The sequence below is a fragment of the Theropithecus gelada genome, chromosome 3, assembly GCF_003255815.1.
Source record: "Theropithecus gelada isolate Dixy chromosome 3, Tgel_1.0, whole genome shotgun sequence".
Taxonomy (NCBI): Eukaryota; Metazoa; Chordata; class Mammalia; order Primates; family Cercopithecidae; genus Theropithecus; species Theropithecus gelada.
In genome coordinates this window covers 74,998,673-75,021,387 of record NC_037670.1, presented here as the reverse complement: position 1 = coordinate 75,021,387, position 22,715 = coordinate 74,998,673, and the positions used below count along the sequence as shown (strand labels likewise).

General features: G+C 39.4%; 1 protein-coding gene across 3 annotated transcripts in view; it reads left to right on the top strand.

The window, feature by feature from the left end:
- The window catches only part of EPDR1 (ependymin related 1), a 31,746-nt gene extending 9,303 nt beyond the window's left edge, over positions 1 to 22,443 (top strand). For 2 of the 3 annotated variants that reach the window (XM_025378790.1, XM_025378793.1), the window contains exons 2-3: positions 19,335 to 19,543; positions 20,700 to 22,443. In XM_025378790.1, coding sequence (XP_025234575.1) covers positions 19,335 to 19,543; positions 20,700 to 20,896 — 406 coding nt within the window. In that variant the 3' untranslated portion in view covers positions 20,897 to 22,443. The remainder of the gene's footprint in view (positions 1 to 19,334; positions 19,544 to 20,699) is intronic. The other variant, XM_025378792.1, reaches the window with a different exon arrangement.
- The last annotated feature ends 272 nt before the right edge of the window (positions 22,444 to 22,715 follow it).

Below are 22,715 nucleotides of genomic sequence, written 5' to 3'. Positions count from 1 at the left end.
TGGGGAATTTCACCCAATGTGGGCATTTGAGATTTATTTCCAAAGCACTCACAGTTTCTCAGAAGCAGTGCCTCTTTGAGTCGGGAGGCCATCTGAAGAGGAATCAGATCCTTAGCAGGGTGCCTAAGTTACCCTCAGGCCCCCCAAAGAAAGAAGAAACTCTTGGGATGATGGCTTCCCTAAAGAAGGCAACTTCTCCTGGAGGAAAAGGATATGATGCTTTGGATGACTCCTGCCTGCTCACAGAAGGCTGCTTTTATTGTGGCTTAAAGTTAGATCTTCTGGTAGAGTTCTAGAACATGAGCCCTGCCAATGAACTACAGCCAAAAGCTCACCTCAGAAGAGGCACCAGAGTCACAGACCCAGCTCTCTCAGGGAAGACACTGCTCCAGAGCATCTCAGAAGCCACCAGGGATGCCACTGGCAGATGGGAAGCTGGTGGTGCAGGGCCGAGGGCACACCTCTCTGCCTGACGCAACACTGTCAGCAATAGGTAACATATAACTTATGAAAAGTATCTGTGGCACCATGAATCCCCAGGCTCATTGCCATGGCATCTGGGAGAAGATATAGTGGATGCAAGTCCCTTCCAGGTTGCTTAACAATACTGCTTCCCAGAGTGTCTCACCAAGATGCTGATGGGCCAGGACATTCAGGCTGAGAAAGGCAGAAGGGGCCAATGACACCCCAGAGTCTCTGGGCTGGCTGAAGTCAAGGGCAGCAGCACTTGGGCAACTCTAGGGCAACTCTTGGCAGAAGGACCCTGCTTGAAGTGGGAGGCAGAGGCAGCGAATGTGGAGAAAGCATGAGAGGATGGAAGCTCTCATTTCAGAAGAAACAGGGCTGTGGAGCAGTGAAAGATTCTACCAGTTGGCACTCTTGGGAGTGAAGGATGGGGGAAGAGAATCTGCCCCAGATTTCATATCCACTGGAAATGTCACATCAAGTGCTGTGTCTTGGCATGGGTTGTGTTTCCTGTAGGTGTGGGAGTTCTTCTCACAGTCAAGCCCCCCACCTGTCCCTTGTCACACACCTTGTCCTTTTGAATAGAGGTTCTCATCCTAGCCCAGCTTCAGGCATGACCTGGCTTACCCTTGGACCCCAGAGATCTCACCATTCTGAGGTTTCAACTCTCCTTAAGGAGTTAGGAAATGAAGGGTGGGAATCCACTTCTCGGACATCGGAACACAGTTCCTTTTGCACAGGACAAGTATTTATTTAGGTTCCACTTAGTATATTGAAATGAATTAGAAGTGTTTTGGTGGTTTGTAGTCCTCTTTCATCATGCTGAATCAAGCCTCACTCAAAAAGGTCAATTTCTGCAGTTGCTAAAACACAGAGGAATTTTTATAGTGTGTGTGTTTGCATAAGTTTATAAGGAGCTTTGTCACCAGGTCTTCTATTTTAGAAAAACAAGCCATTTTACTCCTTTTATAGTTCAATGCAACTTATTTTATACTAATTTTCTTATTTACCTTGATTTCAATTCATGTTTTAGTCAGCTAGAGAAATGATTCAATTTTTTTTTCAAAGAACACACTAAGGTTGCATACTTTCAGAGATTTTCAATGTCTGACCATGTCTACTTATTGCCATTTAAATAATGATTTTTTTGGTGTATACAATTTGGGTAAAAATAGTCTTTTTGCTTATATATGTTTATGGCATTTACAGCTCTCAAAGAGAAGTCTGAGGCTGGGTGCGATGGCTCACGCCTGTAATCCCAGCACTTTGGGGGGCTGCGGCCGGTGGATCACCTGAGGTCAGGAGTTTGAGACCAGCCTGGCCAACATGGTGAAACCCTGTCTCTGCTAAAAATACAAAAATTAGCTGGGCGTGGTGGCACGCGCCTGTAATCCCAGCTACCCAGGAGGCTGAGGCAGGAGAATCGCTGGAACCTGGGGGGCAGAGGCTGCAGTGAGCTGAGATTGCACCACTGCACTTCAGCCTGGGCGGCAGAGCAAGACTCCGTCTCAAAAAAAAAAAAAAAAAAAAAAAAAAAAAAGAAGTCAAATACCAAATTCCAAATTAAACTTGGTTTCCTTTCAGTAATCTTTTTTTCTGCCTATGTTTTTGAAGGCTGTTTCTATTATCCCTGAATTTTATTAACATCTCCAGGCAAGATGTAAGTTTTAGGGGAACTTTTTTTTTTTTTTTTTGGACAGAGTCTCACACTGTCACCCAGGCTGGAGTGCAGTGGCGCAATCTTGGCTCACTGCAACCTCTGCCTCCTGGGTTCAAGCGATTCTCCTGCCTTAGCCTCCTGAGTAGCTGGGACTACAGGCGCACACCACCGTACCCGCCTTATTTATTTATTTATTTATTTATTTATTTATTTATTTTATTGTAGTAGAGAAGGGGTTTCACTGTGTTAGCCAGGATGGTCTCGGTCTCCTGACCTCGTGATCTGCCCAACTTGGCCTCCGAAAGTGCTGGGATTACAGGCGTGAGTCACTGCACCCAGTCGGGAACTTTCATCTAGTATTTCTGGAGGTTTGATACTCTGCTTTCTTTTGGTTCCTTACAGAATCTCTTTCTGATTATCTGTTCTGGTTCTCTTACATTACATCTGTCTTCCAAATGTCTTCTTTGCTTTAGCCTTTTCATTATTTCATATGTTTTTTTCCCCTCTGAATTCTACAATAATACCCTCTAAGTCACTGTCTGTGGGGTGGTTTTTTGTTGTTGTTGTTGTTTTCATTTTTTGTTTTTGCCGCAATCTGCTTTACACTGCCATGACTACATTTTTAATTTCTAATTTTTTAGTTTATTTACTTATTTATTTAGAGATGACATCTCACTATGTTGCCCAAGCTGGCCTCAAACTCCTGGGCTCAAGTGGTCTGCTTACCTTGGCCTCCCAAGTATCTGGGACTACAGGCCCTTGGCACTGCACCCCGCTTGTATTTTTTATTTTGATAATGATATTTTTCATCAGAAAGCTATCCTTGTGGTCACACATTATTCCTTTTCAATTGTAAACACAGTCTATCCCAAATCCCAGTGAAAATAAAAAATAAGATTTATATTTCAGAGTTTCATTAAATGTTAGCTGGAAGAGTTTGCATGAGTTTATATTTCAACATGGTGGGAATTGATCTATTTCTGCTAAATGGCATCATGCTGACTCTGCATTGTCCTTCCCATCCTTCTTAGAATACCCCCTGCTGTGTCGTTCTAGAAGCCACGGAGCACCATGGCAACCTGGATATCTCAGTACTAATGATGCTGTTTCTTTTCGTGGTGGTAAAACAAAAGCCAGCCTGCACTACTGTCTCATGAGAAATTTTTTATTATCTTTCATCAGATGAAAGAGTATTCGCCTACACATTGCCAATATTCATCCAGATATATTTTGGGGAAAAAAAGCTCTTCAATTTCTCAAGCCCTTTTTTTCATCTTTTGAACTAGAATCCAAGTCATGGAGGCCCATCACCTTACAGTTTCTTAAATGGCAAACATAATTATTCTTTGATTTTGCTTTTCCTCAGGCTGCATTCTTAAGTAATTTAATTTTCCTTTTGTTATATGTGATTGGCAACAATATGCACGATGAGTTTATATCTAACACAATTTTGAAATACTGTTTTTTCTTTTTTATGTCTCATAATCATTGCAGGGTGTAACTCAAATTTAGTATACGCCAGCGTGGCAAGTGGCCGCAGCTCAATTCTTCCTCCTGAGAGTCAGATGGCCAGCATGCATTACTAATCTATTATTGTGCGTATTAAACAAATCCAAAGTTTGTTCAATTTTTTCCATAAAGACCAAAGTCCTTTTGTAATCACAATATAATATTTGTCTACTCCCTTTTCTGTAATTTAATATATTTTGGATGGCCAAGCAGTTCTACATGGATGGGAAGAATCACTCCTTCCCCCCGTTGAGAGCGAGAAGGCACATAGTGTTTAAGAGTTAGAATGAGTCTGGTTGACCCCATACTTAACTACGAAGTTATGCTCTGAGCCTCATATTTTCTCGTCAGTTAAAAAAAAATAAAAATGCTAGTAATATGTTCAACCAGCTGAATTTGCCAGTCTGTAACCTCTGCTTTGGATGTGTTCTTTTTTTCCTAACTACTCCAAATCATGACAGAAAAACACTTGTCTCTTGACTGTGAAGGCAGTAAATGCTCAGGTTCACCTACACCCAGGCCAGGCTCTGGTATTTTGGTTTCTAGGATTAGTCAAATCTATGGGCCCTGCTCATTCTGAGAGGGAAGGCTCTCATAGAGTTTTTGTAATGAATTGAGTAGATGTTATCCACAAAGGAGTGGTTTTTATTCATTTCATTAAGGATATTTACAGCTATAAGTGTCAGAAAATCTGACTAGCAAATGCTAAAATATAAGAACATTTGTTGTTTACTCCAGAATTCTTGGGATACATGTTCCTAGGTCTGATTCAACAGTTTCATCAAGACCCCAGGCTTATCTGCATCCCCTTACTCTACCATTCTTAGCATGATGGCTCATAGTTGCAAGATTGCATGTTGACTTGTTGCCTCATGGTTTCAAGATGGCTGCCTCTGCTCCAAGCATTATGTCCTCTCCCAACTACATTCAAAGACAGGAAGTGAAGGGAGTAGCTTCCCTGGAACAAGGACTCTCCCTTTTTTTTCTTTTTCCTTTGAGAGAGAGGAGGAATCTCCAGAGGATTCTCTCTCATTACAGACTTTCCTTTAGATCTTCAAAGCCAGAAACAGATACCTTTAGCTCTAAGGGAGACTAAGAAAATGAGTACAATCAGCCTTCCGCATCCATGGATTCCATATCCGTGGATTCCACCAACTACAGATGGAAAATATTCTTTTAAAAAATTAAAAATGGCCAGGTATGGTGGTTCATGCCTGTAATACCAGCACTTTGGGGGGCTGATGTGAGAGGATCTGTTAAGGCCAGGAGTTTGAGACCAGCCTGGGCAATATGGCAAAACCCCATCTCTACAAAAACTATGTAAAAGGTCCAGGTGTGGTGGCATGTGCCTGTGGTCCCAGCTACTTGGGAGGCTGGGGCAGGAAGGTTGTTTGAGCCTGAGAGGCAAAGGTTGCAGTAAGCGAAAATCATTCCATTGCACTCCAGCCTGGGTGACAGAGTGAAACTCTGTCTTAAAAAAAAAAAAGTTAACTATGACAATAAAAATAATACAAATAAAAATATAGAGTATAATCACTATATAGCATTTACATTGTATAAAGATTATAAATAATCTAGAAATAATTTATAGTATACAGGAGAATATGCATAGGTTATACTAAACTATGCATATTATCTAAATATTAAACCATTTTATCTAAGGGACTTGAGCATCTGTAGATTTTGATATCTGCAGGGCTCCAATCTTCCATGGAGTCGAGGGACTACTCAGTATGATTTTCTCAACCTCCATATTGAGAGACAGACAAGGGAGAAGGGGTACAAATGCCTGCTGGGTCTTTTAGGAAGGGGCCCACCATAGTACTCAGAATGTTCTGTCCTTCATCTCTCTATCCCACCTGGATGAATTAGCCCTTCTTTGTTACGTAGTAGAGCAATTCATATGTGTACATGTTAAATGATTTGTTTCCCTGTTAAACGTTAACTGATGACAATAAACACAAATATGAGATTTTCTTGTCATGGTTATGATGACTTACATTTATATAACAATTTTATATCTATTATCTCACATTCTGTTCATAAGAATGTCATAAGTTTCAAATTTTTGGTCTCCCTTTCCATATGAGAAGTAGAGAGATGACATTTATGATCATACAGCTCATCAGTAGTAAACTGGGAAGCTTGATTCTTTGACCTAAGCTTTTTAACCTTTTACATTGTCTGTAAATTTTATGCTAAATTAAGAAAATTAGAAAGTTTTTTTCCCTGTTCCTAGTAGGGTAAACTTTTAGTATCTTTTCTAATGCAGAGAAATTAATGAAGCTCTGCATCCAGTTAAAAATTCCAGTGTTTTCTTTGGGTGGGGGTGGGGAGGTGGGACAGTTAGTAGTGTCTCATAAAATATGATATGGGAATTTCCTTTGATCCTGTGGTCCCATTCTATAAATTTTTTGCTGGGATATAAACACAGAAAGGTAAAAGGTTTTATCTCCAATTCATATTCAGCATCATTAATATTAACAAAACTGTAGAAATAATCTAAATGGACATGAGCTGGAAACTAGCAAATCATGGCATATATATATATATATGCAAGGGAAATGGGGAAATGTGAATCTGTTAAAATTATTGTAAGGCAATTTCACTTGTGAATATTGATATAATAAGTGATTAAAAATTCCTTAATAGCAGACTAAGTCCAGCAGCACATTAAAAAAATAATACATTGTAATCAAGTGAGGTTTCCAGGAGTGCAAAGATGGTTCAATTTTAGAAAATCCATAAACATCTATAAAATAATCATGTGATTATAGCCTTAGTCTGGCAGAAAGGCAGTTGATAAAATTCAACAAATATTCCTAATACAATGGATTCAGTAGGAACTGATGGATGCTCCTTTAACATAGTACAACCTGTGTAGTTCTTAATTTACTTGAAACCATAGCCCTTTTTCTGCTAAACTCAGGAAGAAGGCAAGGATGCCCATTACTTACATTCTATTTAATATTGGGCTGGATTTACTGACCAGTATAGACAGAGAAGACAAAGTAATTCGTAGTAAGGGATTAGAAAAGAAGAAATTGAAAACCATCTCTATCAATGATATGGATATAGTATACCTGGAAGACACAAAAGACCTGAACATAAAACTAATTCAGACAATAAGAGTAAGGTGACCATATGTAAAATTAACATGAAAAATCAATAGTCTTCATATACACAAACAATAACCTTGCTAGAATGATAGGGTAAGAGAAAGTGTCATTTAAAACAGCAACAGTGACAACAAAAGATCAACTACTTAGAAACAAATTTAAAGGAAATGTGCAAAACTTGTATAAGAAAAAATTAAAACACTCCTTTTTTGGAACGATAGGATGATTCAACATCATAAAGGTACCAATTCCCCTAGATTTCACTCAATTCCAATAAATGCAAAATAGCAGGATTTTTTTTCAGCTAAGTTGATTCTAAATTTCATATGCAAAAATTAAAAAACCCAAACATAGGAAAACCTTGGAAAAGAAGGACATAAGAGGAGGATCAGTAAATTTGACCAAATATTGAAACACACTAGTAAGTCTCTGTAATTAAAAAGTGTGACATTGGTGTGTAAATAGTCTATTCAGTGGAATAAAATAGAGTCTTGAAATAGATCCACATACATCTGGAAATTAGGTATGTGATAAGGGTGGCATCTCAAGTCACTGGGGAAAAATGGACTTATTAATCAATGGTGTTGGAACAACTGAGAAAAGATAAAACTGAATCCACATCTCACACCATATGTAAAAATAAACTGTAAACCCGATTAAAGATCTAACAAACAAAACAAAACCACACAGTTATGATAGAAAACTTGATGCATTCCTTTATAATCTGAGAGTAGGAAACTTTTTAAAAATATGACAAAACCCAGAAACAATAAAAGGAATTTGCCTTTTAAAAATGAAAAATCCTTTGCATTGTAGAAAAAATTTAAATAAAACCAACAAATGGCAGGGGAAAATAGGGGCAATTTATATTAAGTACAAAAGGCTAATTAATTAATGATCTATAGAAAATAGAGAAGAGAAAAAATCCTGATGTGCAGAGAAATGAACAGTCAGTTCATGGAAAAATAAAATCAGATGATGCTTAACATATGAACACTCCACCAACTATAATGAAAGGAGGTGAATTAAAATTACACTGCTCTTTGAAAAGTTAGTGACTGAGAGGGCACAATGGAGGCTTCTGAGGTGCCTTATCTTTGATCTGGGCTGGAGATACTCAGATTGTTCACATAAAAATTTCTCAAGCTCCACACCTTAAATCTATGCAATCTGTTGTACAAGGGGACTTTTACAAGTTCATAGGAAAATAGAATTAAAACATACAAATAAAAAAATAAACTTATTTCTTGACACAAGCCCCATCAACTTTAATACACCTTTGTAAGTGATAATACCAGCCATTTAGTCCATCCTTAACAAAGTGAGGTCCTGGGAATTTAAGCATGTCAATGCAGTCTTTTTTACATATTAACTGAAGAAAAATTATATATATATTTTATATATATATATTTTTTATATATATATATATATATATATATATTTTTTTTTTTTTTTTTTTGAGACAGAGTCTTGCTCTATCACCCAGCCTGGAATGCAGTGGCATGATCTCAGCTCACTGTAAGCTCTGCCTCCCAGGTTCATGCCATTCTCTTGCCTCAGCCTCCCGAGTAGCTGGGACTACAGGTGCCTGCCACCATGCCTGGCTAATTTTTGTATTTTTAGTGGAGAAGGGATTTCACCATGTTAGCCAGGATGGTCTCGATCTCCCGACCTTATGATCTGTCCACCTCAGCCTCCCAAAGTGCTGGGATTACAGGCATGATCCACCGCACCCAGCCTCTTTAAATATTTTTAAAGATTAGGAAACAAGAAGTCAGAAGGAGCCAAATCAGGACTGTCAAGTGGATGATTAATGATTTCCCATCAAAAATCTCATGGAATTGTCCTTGTTTGATAAGAGGAATGAGCAGAAACATTGATATGGTGGAGAAGCTCTGGTGAAGCTTCCCTGGGCATTTTTCTGCTAAAGCTTTGGCTAATTTTCTCAAAACACTCTCATAATAAGAAGATGTTATCATTCTTTAGCTTTTCAGAAGGTGAACATGCAAAATGCCTTGAGCATCCAGAGAAACTTACCATGACTTTTGCTCTTGTCCAGCTTACTTTTGCTTTGACTGGACCACTTCTACCACTTGATAGCCATAGCTTCGACTTTGCTTTGTCTTCAGGATTGTGCTGGTAAAGCCACATTTCAGCTCATGTTACAATTCGTAGAAGAAATGCTTCAGGATCTTGACCACTTGTATAAAATTTCCACTGAAGGGTCTGCTCTTGTCTGCATCTGATTGGGCCACAATTGTTTTAGCACCCTTGGGAGTGAAAAGTTTGCTCAACTCAAATTTTTCATTCAGAATTGTATAAGCTGAACTAATTGAGGTGTCTGTGGTGCTGGCTATTGTTTCTCCTGTTAATTGTCCTGTACAATTGTCCTGTATAATTTTCTCCTGTACAATTAGGGCATGATCAACATTTTTTTTTTTTTTTTGAGATGGAGTCTTGGTTTGTTGCCCAGGCTGGAGTGCAGTGGTGGGATCTTGTCTCACTGCAAGCTCCGCCTCCTGGGTTCATGCCGTTCTCCTGCCTCAGCCTCCTAAGTAGCTGGGACTACAGGGGCCCACCACCATGCCCGGCTAATTTTTTTGTATTTTTAGTAGACAGGGGGTTTCACCATGTTACCCAGGATGGTCTCAATCTCCTGACCTTGTGATCTGTCCACCTTGGCCTCCCAAAGTGCTGGGATTACAGGCGTGAGCCACCACACCTGGCCTAAGATTATTTTTTCCTCACAAATTGATGTGGATGAACTGCCACTATGGGCTTAAATCTTAAATCTTAATCTTAATACTGAGTCCTATCTTTGTGAAATGAGTTATTTATTTGTAACTGCTTCTTTGGAGCAATGTCACATAAACTTTTTGTAAAACATCAGTGATTTCACCGTTCTGCCACTTGAGCCTCAAAATAAATTTAATATTTGTTCTTGCTTCATTTTAGCAGAATGCAAGTTGCTCTGATAGGAGCTCTATCCAGACTGATGTCTTATCCTTCTTAGTGCCTCAAACTAGATCCTGTTTAGGCATGTTATAACAAGTGTTGTGAGTTTATTTTGGTGAAAAAAGTTGGAATCCATACATAGTTTTTTCATAATACACTTTTTCTGTGAACTTTTTAAAGATCCCTCTTATAGATATTATACTTACTAAAAATGTTCTTAACAAAAACCTAGTAGTCAAATACCATTTCTTACTCCTCAGATTAGCACAAATTTAAGTTTGACGACATGCTCTGTTGGCAGGACTATAAAGAAAAAAGGCACTATAATATAATGCTGATAGGAATGCAAAATGGTACAACCCTGTGGAGAGAAATCTGGTAATATTTAACAAAACCACAAATACTTTTACCTTTTGACCTGGTAATTCCACATCTAATAATTTACCCTAAACATACAACTCGAAAACAGCACAACGCAAGGTCATTATTTTTGTTAATATCAAAGGAATAGAAACAACTCAATGTTTATTGGTAGAAGACTGGCTAAATAAATAATGATATTAGCTCACAGTAAATTTATATGGCCATAAACAAATGAGGATAGTCTCTAGGCATTAGTGGGGAATGGAGAAAGCAAGATGCAAAAAAGTCTATATAGCATGCTACTCTTTCTGTAAAGAAGAGGAGAAAATAATAATTCACATATGCATTTGCTTATTTTTTGACAGACATGCAGGAAAAACAAAATGGAAGCAGCTGAAAAGTGTTATCTATAAGGAGCATGAGGAATGGGGAAGAGGAGATAGGGATGGAAGAGGAACTTGCCGCAATGTACCATTTTCTGTCATTTTGAGTTTTGAAATATGAAAATTTTTACATATTTAAATAATAAAGTCAGAGAGGAAAAGTGTGAAGCCCCTGAATTGGGAATAAACTAAAAGAAAGGAACCTAATGATCTATCAATCTGGAAACATAACCACACAGAGAATAGGCTTATTCTAAGTAAATTTTTGACACAATACTGACTCTCGATACTAGGGAATTATATTCTAAGGATAAGAAGAACTACAATGAAATCTTAAACTTCTCTCGGTAATTTTATTATTTATAATAGTTTTGAAGTTATTATTATTTCAAAATTATAGAATAAAGCAAATAAATGTTTTTGTCAATGTTTTCAGGAAGCATGATTTTGATTTTAAGAGAAAAGATATATAAATACAAAAAATAGGGGGAAAACCTGTAATGTTAATTTAAATGGAAAATATCTATATTAATTCATGAGTTTTTTTTTTTTTTTTAAATTGGAAACTCTGACTACTGAAAAGCGTTCAAAGCAATGACGTCTCAATGGCAATGAGCACATCTAGTGCCCTGATGTCAGTTTCTAAGTTGTTTCCCCACTAAGGGTAACTAGAGTTTTTTAGAGAAATGCTTGATTTCAGATCTGGGGCAGGGAAAGTTCAAGGTTAGCCTGTGCCACCTTGTGTCATAGAACATCAGGAAGCACTCAGAGACCAATAGGATTATGTCAGAAGATACATATACCAACTTGAAGGAGCTCCCTCTGACCAAACTTGGGCAAATTTTAGCATCAAAAGGAATAATGACTTTAATTGTTTGTCCTACATTGAATAAATAATAAATCCACGAGTCCAGTGTGGTACTCAGTAGATTAAGATAGATGGATGTCATTTACTATACAATTGGTACTATGATCCCAACTCCCAGTGAAATAATTGATTCAGGAAATGGTTTTACCTAAAACCATTAGGTGATAACTATTGGGTAATACAACATTTCCAACATCACAAAGTATGACTCATCAATTACTTGCCAATTGCAAAAGGAAACACTTTTATAACAGATATCTGGAGTTACCATATAACTTGGTGATCAAAGTTAGCAGCATTAATAGTGGGAAGGTACATCACCTGTCTTCAGATATGATAAAGTCTGAAGTGTACAACCTCACCAATGACATGTTGTTTACAAATATCTTGGAACTCAAATAAAAAAGAGCCTTTAGACTTCATATCCATTTCATAAGAATGGCAAAAGCTCAAAGAGCAATTTAAATCACACCATGAGGAAACTGCCAAAAAAAACCACAATGTGGAATATCTGCAAACCTGAACTCTTCAAAGAGTCAATGTCATGTTGGAAAATAAAAAGGTAGGAGTACTGCTCCAGATTTTTGATAGAGACATAACCAAATATAATGCTTGAACTTTAATTGGACTCTGATTTGAAAAACCAACTTTAAGATGTATTTGGGGCACCACTTGAATATGCAGCAGATATCAGGGAATGAATTTTTATTTCTAAGATACAATCCTATTGGGACCATGTGGCAGAAGCTCTTGTTTTAAGGAAATACTTAGAAAAATAGAAAAAATACAGTAAAATATAGAGGATTGTTGAGCCTAGGAGGCAGACATAAAAGTGGTCATTATACTAGTTCTTCAACTGTTCTGCATATTTAAAATATTTTATGATAAAAATTAGAAAAATTAGATTTATCTTTTCACTTAAAAGATTAACAAGGGCAAATTGTTGAATTTAAAATGCACGGTTAGAAAACAAATAAATAGGTACACATTTGCGTAAAATGAGTAGAGTACATATTGAAAAATCGATGCAGTGTTTGTACACCTATGTTTATAGCAGCATTTTTCACAGTAGCCCAAATTAGGAAACACCTAGGAATCCATCAGTGGATGAATGGATAAATGAAATATGGTGTATACATACAGTGGGATGTTATTCTGCCTTAAAAAGGAAGGAAATGCCAACACATGCTCCAGCGCAGATAAACTCTGAAGATATTATATTAACTGAAAAGAACAAATATTGTGTGATTCCACTTACATGAGCTATGTAGAGTAGCCAAGCTCATAGAATGGTGGTTGCCAGGAGTTGGGGAGAGGGAGGAATGGGTTATTATTGTTTAATGGATATAGAGTTTCAATTTTGCAAGAATTCTGGAGACTGATGTACCACAATGTGAATATATTTAACATTACTGAACTGTACACTTAAAAATGGCTAAGATGGTACATTTTTGTCATGTGTATCTTGCCACAATTAAAGCATAAAAAATTAGATATAAAAATTAAGATGTACATAAAGATATATTTAGAAGAATATATGTCCAGACACATGTACAGAGTTGTTATTTCTGCAAATTAGAGTTTCTGGGCAATTTTTGCTTTCCTTTCCATCCCTAGATTGTTTTCATTTTTTTATATTGATCATGAATCCATTTTACTAAAAAAAAAAATTATTTTCAAAAGCAAGAAAACTTCCCCAGATTTTTAGTGTTTCAGAAAACATGGTGATGCAAGAGCCTACTTTTAGGGAAATGGATTTGCAGGAAACAATGGAAATTGTCAGTGTAACCTGAGAATTTTATTAAAAGCAGCAAAAATCCTTTGTCCCATATGGTGAGAAGCAAAACAAGCTGCTGGCCCGTCCTGTGTGTTGTGGTTGCCGTGGAGAGCTTGGCCTTCTGACCCTTTGGCGGGGCCTAGCCAACCTGACCTTGCTCACAGCTGAGGCTCAGCAGCAGCAGGGCCTTTGTGGGAACTCGCCTGCCCCTCCCAGTGAACTGTGCTTTGCTTGGTGCCTGGCCAGGAAGGAGGCGAAGTTTGCCTGCTGTTGTTGACTTGGGCTGGTCTGCCTCCCTGTCTCACCTTGCTTGACTGTGCCCCAGCGGGGGCGTTGGTGCCTCTCATCTCACAATTGCCTCTGTGACAGAGCCAGGCTTTGATCTCGCCTCCAGGAATCCAGTTCCTCTCAAAGTCTGTTAATCCCTTGGGTCCTCGGGTTATTCCCGTACAGCATCCCCACTCTGATTACTCATCTCAACCGTGGCTGATCTCTGCATTTTGACCTTTGGTCCCTGTCAGGCCACAGGCCCTGTATTCTATTTGTGATGGAGAGACTTATGTCCTAACTGTTAATATATTCACATAAACATACACGCCATTACAGTATCCTTAAAATGTTTTCTAAAATTTATCATAAAGCAGTACTAGCATTTATATCCACATGGGATTTTGAAAACAAATGAATTATATAGTTCTATTTTGTTTTCCATTAATTTATTATTTTCAGTTTAACTTAAGGTACAGTCAACATAACCTCAATATCAGATGATGTCTACTTTTTTAAAAAGTAAATATTTTGAAAACATAGAAAAGTACAGAGAATACCAAAACGAACACTTGTGTTCAGACCACCCAGATTTAACAAACGTTAACATTTTGTAGTGATTGTTCCGGGTCTAGAATTTTCATTTTAAAATTAAATTTTCCTTCTGTATGTGGGCAGAGCTGCCCTCAGGGAAACAGTGAAGCTGTGATATTCCCTCCCTGCTGTCCCCTGCCCTTCTGTTGCAGGTGACTGACCAGGCATCTGTGGCCCTTGGTGGCACACAGGGCCATGCCGGGCCTTTCCCAGCACAGCTGTGCTGGCAGCTGCTTCCTGGGGTTCTCCATGGAGTGCTGGAGTCCTCGACCCTGTCAGAAATGATAGGACTGCCGGGCGCGGTTGCTCAAGCCTGTAATCCCAGCACTCTGGGAGGCCGAGACGGGCGGATCACGAGGTCAGGAGATCGAGACCATCCTGGCTAACACGGTGAAACCCCGTCTCTACTAAAAATACAAAAATCTAGCCGGGCGTGGTGGTGGGCGCCTGTAGTCCCAGCTACTCGGAGGCTGAGGCAGGAGAATGGCGTGACCCTGCGAGGCAGAGCTTGCAGTGAGCTGAGATCGCGCCACTGCACTCTAGCCTGGGTGACACAACAAGACTCCATCTCAAAAAAAAAAAAAAAAATATACAAAAAGAAATGATAGAACTGAGTAGCATAAAAAACTGCAAGCCAAAAAAGGAAGGAAAGTTTATTAGAACAAAGGAAGCTTATTGTAACTCTGTAAGTGGGGGCGCTCCAAGCATCTCAGGAAAAAAGGGCATCCAGGAAATGAACAACTGTTGGAATCCCAGTTTGCTAGTGCTTCTCTCTGCTTCATTCTTTAATCCCATTCCATTTGCATTTTGGAAAATAGCCTCCCTCAGCTTCTAAGTTTACATGTGATCTGTTCAGTCACACAAGAGGCTATTAGACCTCGGTCATAATGACACAGGTCGAGAGGAAAGAATCTCATTGTCTCATTTCTGTCTAGTAAACACTGGTGAGGGAGGCAAATATGAGGCTAGAATGACATGTATGACAAATATGAGGCCAGGATGACTGTATTAGTCTGTTCTCCTGCTGCTAATAAAGACATACCTGAGACTGGGTAATTTATAAAGGAAAGAGGTTTGATGGATTCACAGTGGCAGAAGATGAAGGAAGAGCAAAGGGACTTCTTACATGGTGGCAGGCAAGACAGAGCTTATGCAGGGGAATTCCCATTTATAAAACCATCAGACCTCGTGAGACTTATTCACTACCAGGAGAAAAGCATGGGAAAGACCCGGTCCCATGATTCAGTTACCTCCCCCCAGGTCCCGCCCATGACACATGAGAATTATTGGAGCTACAATTCAAGATGAGATTTGGGTGGGGACACAGTCAAACTATGTTAATGACACTTCTGTGATCCTGTGGATTTGGCGATGATCTCAAGAAGGAAAGCCCCTCTCCTGCACATGGCTACATACTCTCCAGGGAACAATCATTGCAGTCTGAGAAGCACACAACAGGGATATCAGCAAACGCTAGGAATGCCTTTCTAGCCCAGATGCCTAGCACTGGGGAAAGCACAAGATACTGCTGGTGGTGAGGAGAACAATGAAGACAATTTTGGGTGGCCCACTTGTCATTAAAAGTATCACAGAACAGGATTTGTGTATGTACAACAATTCCCACATTTACAAATGAACAATGCTCTAAGAGTTGGGTTAATGTTGCTGTGTTTCTTCAGCCAGTGCTTAGGCTCTGTTGTGCCAGCGATTTAGCTGGTTATGAGAAAACAGTGACAATACAACTCCAAACTTTTTCAAAGGGCTAACAGTGTTATGTTGACCCTGCATGCATATTATAAAAAATTAGCTCCATTTTTGAGCAATATCTCATAAAATGCACACTTATATTTCTTTCTATATTCATTCTCACTTCTAAAGGTATGTATCTGGGTTATTTTTACCCTCGTAAGCCATTTCAAATCTTTTCTGAAATAAGCAAGATACATACAAATGTGTAAAATGATGTCATGTTTATATTTCCATACTATCTCATAGAAATCTGAAGCATATGGCTACTAATAATACATTGATGTGCTTCATAATGACGTGTCAGTCAATGAAGGATCACATATACAATGGTGGTCCCATGAGATTACAATGGAGCTGAAAAATTCTATTGCCTAGCGACCTCATAGCCATAGTATGTGGTAGCGCAATGCATTACTCACGTGTCTGGGGTGATGGTGGTGTAAACAAACCTACTGTGCTGCCAGTTGTATACAATTCTAACATATAAGTAATTACTATATTATGCTTTTTTTTCCTTCAACTTTTACTGTAAGTCAGGGGTACATGTGCAGGATGTACAGATTTGTTACGCAAGTGAACGTGTGCCATGGTGTTTTGCTGCACAGATCATCCCATCACCTAGGTACTGAGCCCAGCATCCATTAGCTATTATTGATGCTCTCAATCCCCCAGGCTCTACCAACAAGCCCCAGTGTGTGTTGCTCACTCATGTGTCCATTTGTTCTCATCATTCAGCTCCCACTTATAAGTGAGAACCTGTGGTATTTGCTTTTCTGTTTCTGCATTAATTTGCTGAGGATAATGGCTTCCAACTCCACCTATGTGCCTGCAAAGGACATGATCTTGTTCCTTTTTATGGCTGCATAGTATTCCATGGTGTATATGTACCACATTTTCTTTATCCACATTTTCAGTCTATCATTGATGGCATTTAGGTTGATTCCATGTCTTTTGCTATTGTGAATAGTGCTGCAATGAACATAGGCATGCATATATCTTTAGAATAGAATGATATATATTCCTTGGGGTATATACACAGTAATGGGATTGCTGGGTTGATGGTATTTCTGGTTCTAGGTCTTTGAGGAATTGCCACACTGTCTTCCACAATGGTTGAATTAATTTATACTCCCATCAACAGTGTAAAAGTGTTCCTTTTTCTCCACAACCTCGCCAGCATCTGTTGTTTTTTGATTTTTTAGTAATAGTCATTCTGACTGGCATGAGATGGTATCTTTTTGTGGTTTTGATGTGCATTTCTCTAATGATCAGTGATGTTGAGCTTTTTTTCGTATGGTTTTTGGCCACATGAATATAATTACTGTATTATACTTTTATCATTACTTTAGAATGTGCTCTCACTTACATAAAAGATAACTGTGAAACTGCCTCAGGCAGGTCCTTCAGGAGTATCCAGAAGAAAACATTGTTATCACAGGAGGTGACAGCTCCATGCATGTTACTGGCCCTGAAGGCCTTCCAGTGGGACAAGGTGTGGAAGTGAAAGAGGGTGATACTGATGATCCTGAGCTTGTGTAGGCCTGGCTAATATCTGTGTTTGTATTGTAATTTTTAACACAAAAGTTTTTTTAAAAATAAAGTAAATTTTAAAATAGAAAAAAGCATATTGAATAAGGATGTAAAGAAAGAAAATATTTTTGTATAGCTGTGCAATGTGTGTTTTAAGCTGTCTTACTACAAAAGAGTCAAAGAGTTAAATATATATATATATAAAGTTAAAAAGTTACAGGAAGCTAAAATTAATGTATTATTGAAGAAAAGAAAATAGTTTTTATAAATTTAGTGTAACCTAAGTGTACAATGTTTATAAAACATACAGTAGTATATAGTAATGTCCTAGGCCTTCACATTCTCTCACTACTCACTCACTCACTCACCTACCCAGAGCAACTTCCAGTCCTGTAAGCTCCATTCATGGCAAGTACCCTATACATGCGTACCATTTTTTATCTTTTATCCCATAATTTTACTGCACCTTTTCTATGTTTAGATACACAAATCCTTACCATTGTGTTTCAGTTGCCTCCAGTATTTAGTGCAGTCGCATGCAGTACAGGTTTGGACCCTGGGAGCAGTAGGCCATACCGTGTAGCCTTGGTGTGTAGTAGACTGTACCATCCAGGTTTGTGTAACTGCACTCTATGATGTTTGTGCAATGATGAAATGACCTAATGATACATTTCTCAGAACATAAGCTTATCATGAAGTGATGCATGACTGTGTTTTGACTATAAAGACAGTAGCCCTTTATAACATTTTTTCCTGAAGAAAACAATTTTTAAGCTGAGGCTTGGGATGGAGAGCACACGTCCTCCCTGAAGCCTCCTCTAGTGCATTGGGTCTCATAAGCCACAGATAATTTGTAGACGATTTTTATTTGCTGATGAAAAGTCACCTCTCTAGGCTCTTCAGCCCTCAAGTGTTGCAGCTTTCACTTTTTGAGGTCACGGCTGCAAGACACACTTTGCTTGACCAGCAGCTGTGGCCTGAGATTTGGATTGACAGTGAAATGCATAGAAACATAGCAGGCTTCCCCCAACACCAAGATGGCTCAGCTTTAAGAAAGATACAGGACTGATGCCGAAGCAGCATGGCTGGTGACTCCTGGGCTCAGCCTCTGAATATCTCCCTGTCACTCCCCAGGAAGGCTGAGCAGGTAGTCATGGGAGGAGGCCGAGAGCATGGACAGAAATTCAGCTGAGGGAGTCATTTGCTCTGGGGTCTCCTCAGCTTTTGTCCTTGCTCATCTCAGCCCCTGCAGGGTATGTGGGCTGCGCCCGTGCTGGATCAGCTATGTGCATCCAAGCCCCTTACTCATGATTACTCGGCAGTGGAGGCAGTGAGGCACAGGCACTCGGTCCATCCAGTCCTCAGTGTGTTCTTTTCCTACATTCAGTATACCCCCATAATTCCTTGACTGAGTGCTGCAAGAGAAACTGCACCAAACAAGAGTCAAGTCCTTCTGTGTCCCTGTGGGTAAACAAAAGTTCACAAACCAGCTGTTCAGCCAGGGCCACATCTTCACCATGTTTGTATGCTAAGCACAGGGTCTGGCATACACTAGGTCCTTGGTCAAAATTTGTCCAGTGAATATACACTTTTGACCTGTATTTTTTTTTTTTTTTTTGATGGTGGACAGGATCTCACCCAGGATGTATGTAGTGCTGTGGCATGATCATGGCTCACCGCAGCTTTGACCTCCCAGGCTCAAGTGATCCTTTTGCCTCAACCTCCCAAGTGACTGGGACTACAGCTGTGCACTGCCATGTCTGGCTAATTTTTAAAATTTTTTTTCAGAGACAGGGGTCTCACTATGTTGCCCAGGCCGGTCTCAAACTCCTGGGCTCGAATCATACTCCCTCCTCAGCCTCCCAAAGTGCTGGGATTACAGGGATGAGCCATCATGCTCAGCCTGACCTCTGAATTCTAATTATTTCATATACAGGTTGTTTCATGTGTCTAGTGTTTATAAATGTTAAGTGATTGCCAAGCAAGCAATTTCTTTCTATTCCAAAAGTAATATCTATCAAAGGTGTTGTGCTGTTAAAACGCAAGATGATTGTAACATGAAGTCCCAAACTATTTCTTTCCATCTGTGTTTCAGATTATTTGAATATATTTTGCTGTATAAGGATGGAGTGATGTTTCAGATTGAGCAAGCCACCAAGCAGTGCTCGAAGATGACCCTGACAGAGCCCTGGGACCCTCTTGACATTCCTCAGAACTCCACCTTTGAAGACCAGTACTCCATCGGGGGTCCCCAGGAGCAGATCGTGGTCCAGGAGTGGTCGGACAGAAAGTCAGCTAGATCCTGTAAGCGTTCAAAGGATCTAAGCATTGTATTCAGGATGCATGATGGGAAAGAAGGTTTAAGTTCTTTAAGGAAGGTAGTTTTTAGGGAAACATTCGCTTAATTAAAATTTTTTTAAAGCCTCCACTTAAGTCTGCACGTTACTTTCCTCACTACGTGGCAATGGGATCTAAGCTTCATATTTGAAACACCTCAGCCTTCTAGTGCCACCTGCACCTCTCTGCCACTTTGACTCCTGTGAACTTAGCCTTGATTTTGACATTTTATGGTCACCCGGAGGTCTGTGATATGGAAGGCATCTGCCTAAGGCAGACATTTGAATCAGGTGCCTTCTTTTCTTTCCCCCACTTCCTACAGTTGCAGGGTTCAGATCTACTCCCATCATGATGAGTGTGCAAACCAGCCTGCTTTTATGTGAAGCCATTCTCTGCCCTGCTGCTGATATATGCCTATCCCAAGACAGCTTTAACCACACAGGCATTCATGCTGTGGAACACAGTATGGTGATTTCTCAAAAATTGAAGGATAAAACTGCCATATGACCCAGCAACTCCATATATATATATATATATATCTCCCAAATAATTGAACGCAGAGACTCAAACAGATATTTGTACACCCATGTTCACAGCAGCATTATTCACAATTGCCAAAAGGTGGAAACCCAAATGTTCATCAACAGATAAATGGATAAACAAAATGTGGTATATTCATACAACAGAATATTATTCAGCCTTAAAAAGAAAGGAAACACCAGCACATGCTACAACCTGAGTAAACCTTGAGGACATAATGTTAAGAGAAACAATGCAGGCAGACAATGATAAATACAGAACAATCCCACTTACATGAGGCATGTAGAATCGTCAAATTCATAGAGACAGAAAATTGAATGGTGGGTTTCAAGAGCTGGGAGAAGAGGAATGGGAAGTTAGTGTTTGACGGAGACAGAGTTTCAGTTTGGGAAGATGAAAAAAAGTTCTGGAGATGGATGGTGCTGATGGTTGTTCAACAAATGTGAATGTACTCAAGGTCACCAAACACTTAAAAATGGTAAAATGGTTAATTTTATGTTATGTACCTTTTGCCATCACAAGAAAAAATATGAACTTCTTGCCTGTCTTCTTTATTCAAAAGTCAACTTTTTTCCTCTTATAGATGAAACCTGGATTGGCATCTATACAGTCAAAGATTGCTATCCTGTCCAGGAAACCTTTACCAAAAACTACAGTGTGATATTGTCCACGCGGTTTTTTGACATCCAGCTGGGTATTAAAGATCCCTCGGTGTTTACCCCTCCAAGCACGTGCCAGATAGCCCAACTGGAGAAGATGAGCGAAGACTGCTCCTGGTGAACCTGCGCATAGGGAAGTGGCAGCATCGGATGTCAGCCCCCTGTGGTCCCAGCTGGAGATAGATAGAGACTAGTCAAGATGAGAATGCTAATTGGAGAGAAATATAATTTCAGGAAGATGCACATTGATGTGGGGTTTTGATATGTCTGATTTTGACTGCTCAAGCTATGTTAACAGAAGAAAATTGAATGGCGACGGTGTGGCCATATGAGCTAACTGTGGCTAATATGGACACTTTGGGTGTTTCTAATGCCTGTTCAGGGCTGGTTTTCTGCATGCACGGGTATATACACAATGCAGTGCCATGCAAACAGTGAGGGGTCAGTAAGAGAAGTTTGTCTTGGCAGTAAGTATTTATTGTTGACGTTATTCAGAATTGGTGGTGATAATAAAAAGCAGAGGGATTTTGGTCAATTTTATTATTAATTCTTAAGTTCCCTGCAGAGAATGCCCCGTTTATTGCTGCACCAGGGTGGGCATTGCTCCCACTGAGCCCTACTCCACCCTTCCCCTGCACTCCCTTGGTTGCCAAAAAAATGATACCTTAAATCCCTTCCCGACTGAAGAATTGTATGGCATGACCCAACTGATATAAACATTTGGAAGGAAATGAAAAGCTAAAATAGGAAATAATTATTCCTCTAAAGAAACATTTTAAGCAAGACAGTTTAGAGAATCCTAATGTCTACACTGGTAAAGCGCGAGCCATGTAAGCTTCTTTTTTTTCTATGCAAGAGTATTGATGTATGTGCTGAATCTTCAAAGACTTGTCAATACACAGGCACTATTCTAAAATAGCACTGAACTGGGGATCAGGAGACTATTGTCTCCTAAACCCAGGACTAGAGTTCCCTTTTACTCTCACTCCTTTGGTCATTAAATGCACTGGGCTTGCCCTCGCTTTGGACTTCCTAGAACGCTGCTTCATAACCTGTCTGTCTGATTTCTGCATCTCCTTCCATGTCAGCTCATTCACAAGAGCTGCTCCCAAGCCTGGATGAGTTGCACCTTGCATCTTGAGCATGCATTTCTCACAATAATTATTAAGCTGTGTGATAATTTCTGCTTTCAGGACATTGTCATCCATTATCTTGGCTGTGAGCTCCTTGGGTACAGGTACCTTGTATGTTTACTTTTATATCCCTAGCACCAAGCAAGTGCCTGGCACATGGTCAGTGCCCTAAGTATTTGTAGAGTGAAGAATGCCAGCCTCTCTTGTCCCTGGTTTCCTTATGTGTTAAATGTGGTTGAGTTTGTCCATCGCTAGGGAGAAACTTCCAGTAATAAAATTTACTATTCTAGGTTATTCTACTGTTAAGTTTTATCTGCCCATTTATCTTTTTTAGTTACCAGGAGAAATGTGTGACACCTATATTATGATGAAAACAATCTCATTACTCACAGTTTATCTATATTAAACAAATCTAATTGCATTTTAAAGCATTCTTTGATATTATTGCTTTTGTAATAAATATGGATAATCGTGGTTATAAGGGAGTTAAAACAATGCTCTAATAAACAAAGTGCTTCATGTGATCAAAATCAAATTTGTTATCCTCTCTCAAAAGCCTGCTCTCCTCTTACCTTCCCTAAACTCCAGTGTCCAGTTGCCAAGGCCAGAGGCTTCAAGTCATTTTTGACCTATTTGTCTCCCTCAGTCCTCACTGGCAGTCAATATTCCTGAGTCCCATCAAAATAGCTCTTAAAACTCCTGCCTCTTCTCCACTCCCTCAGCCACCACCCAGCTCTGGGCTCTTAACATCATTGGCCTTTGCAGGATCTTCACACCCTCTGTCCTTGCCCTGGTCTTTTTTTTTTC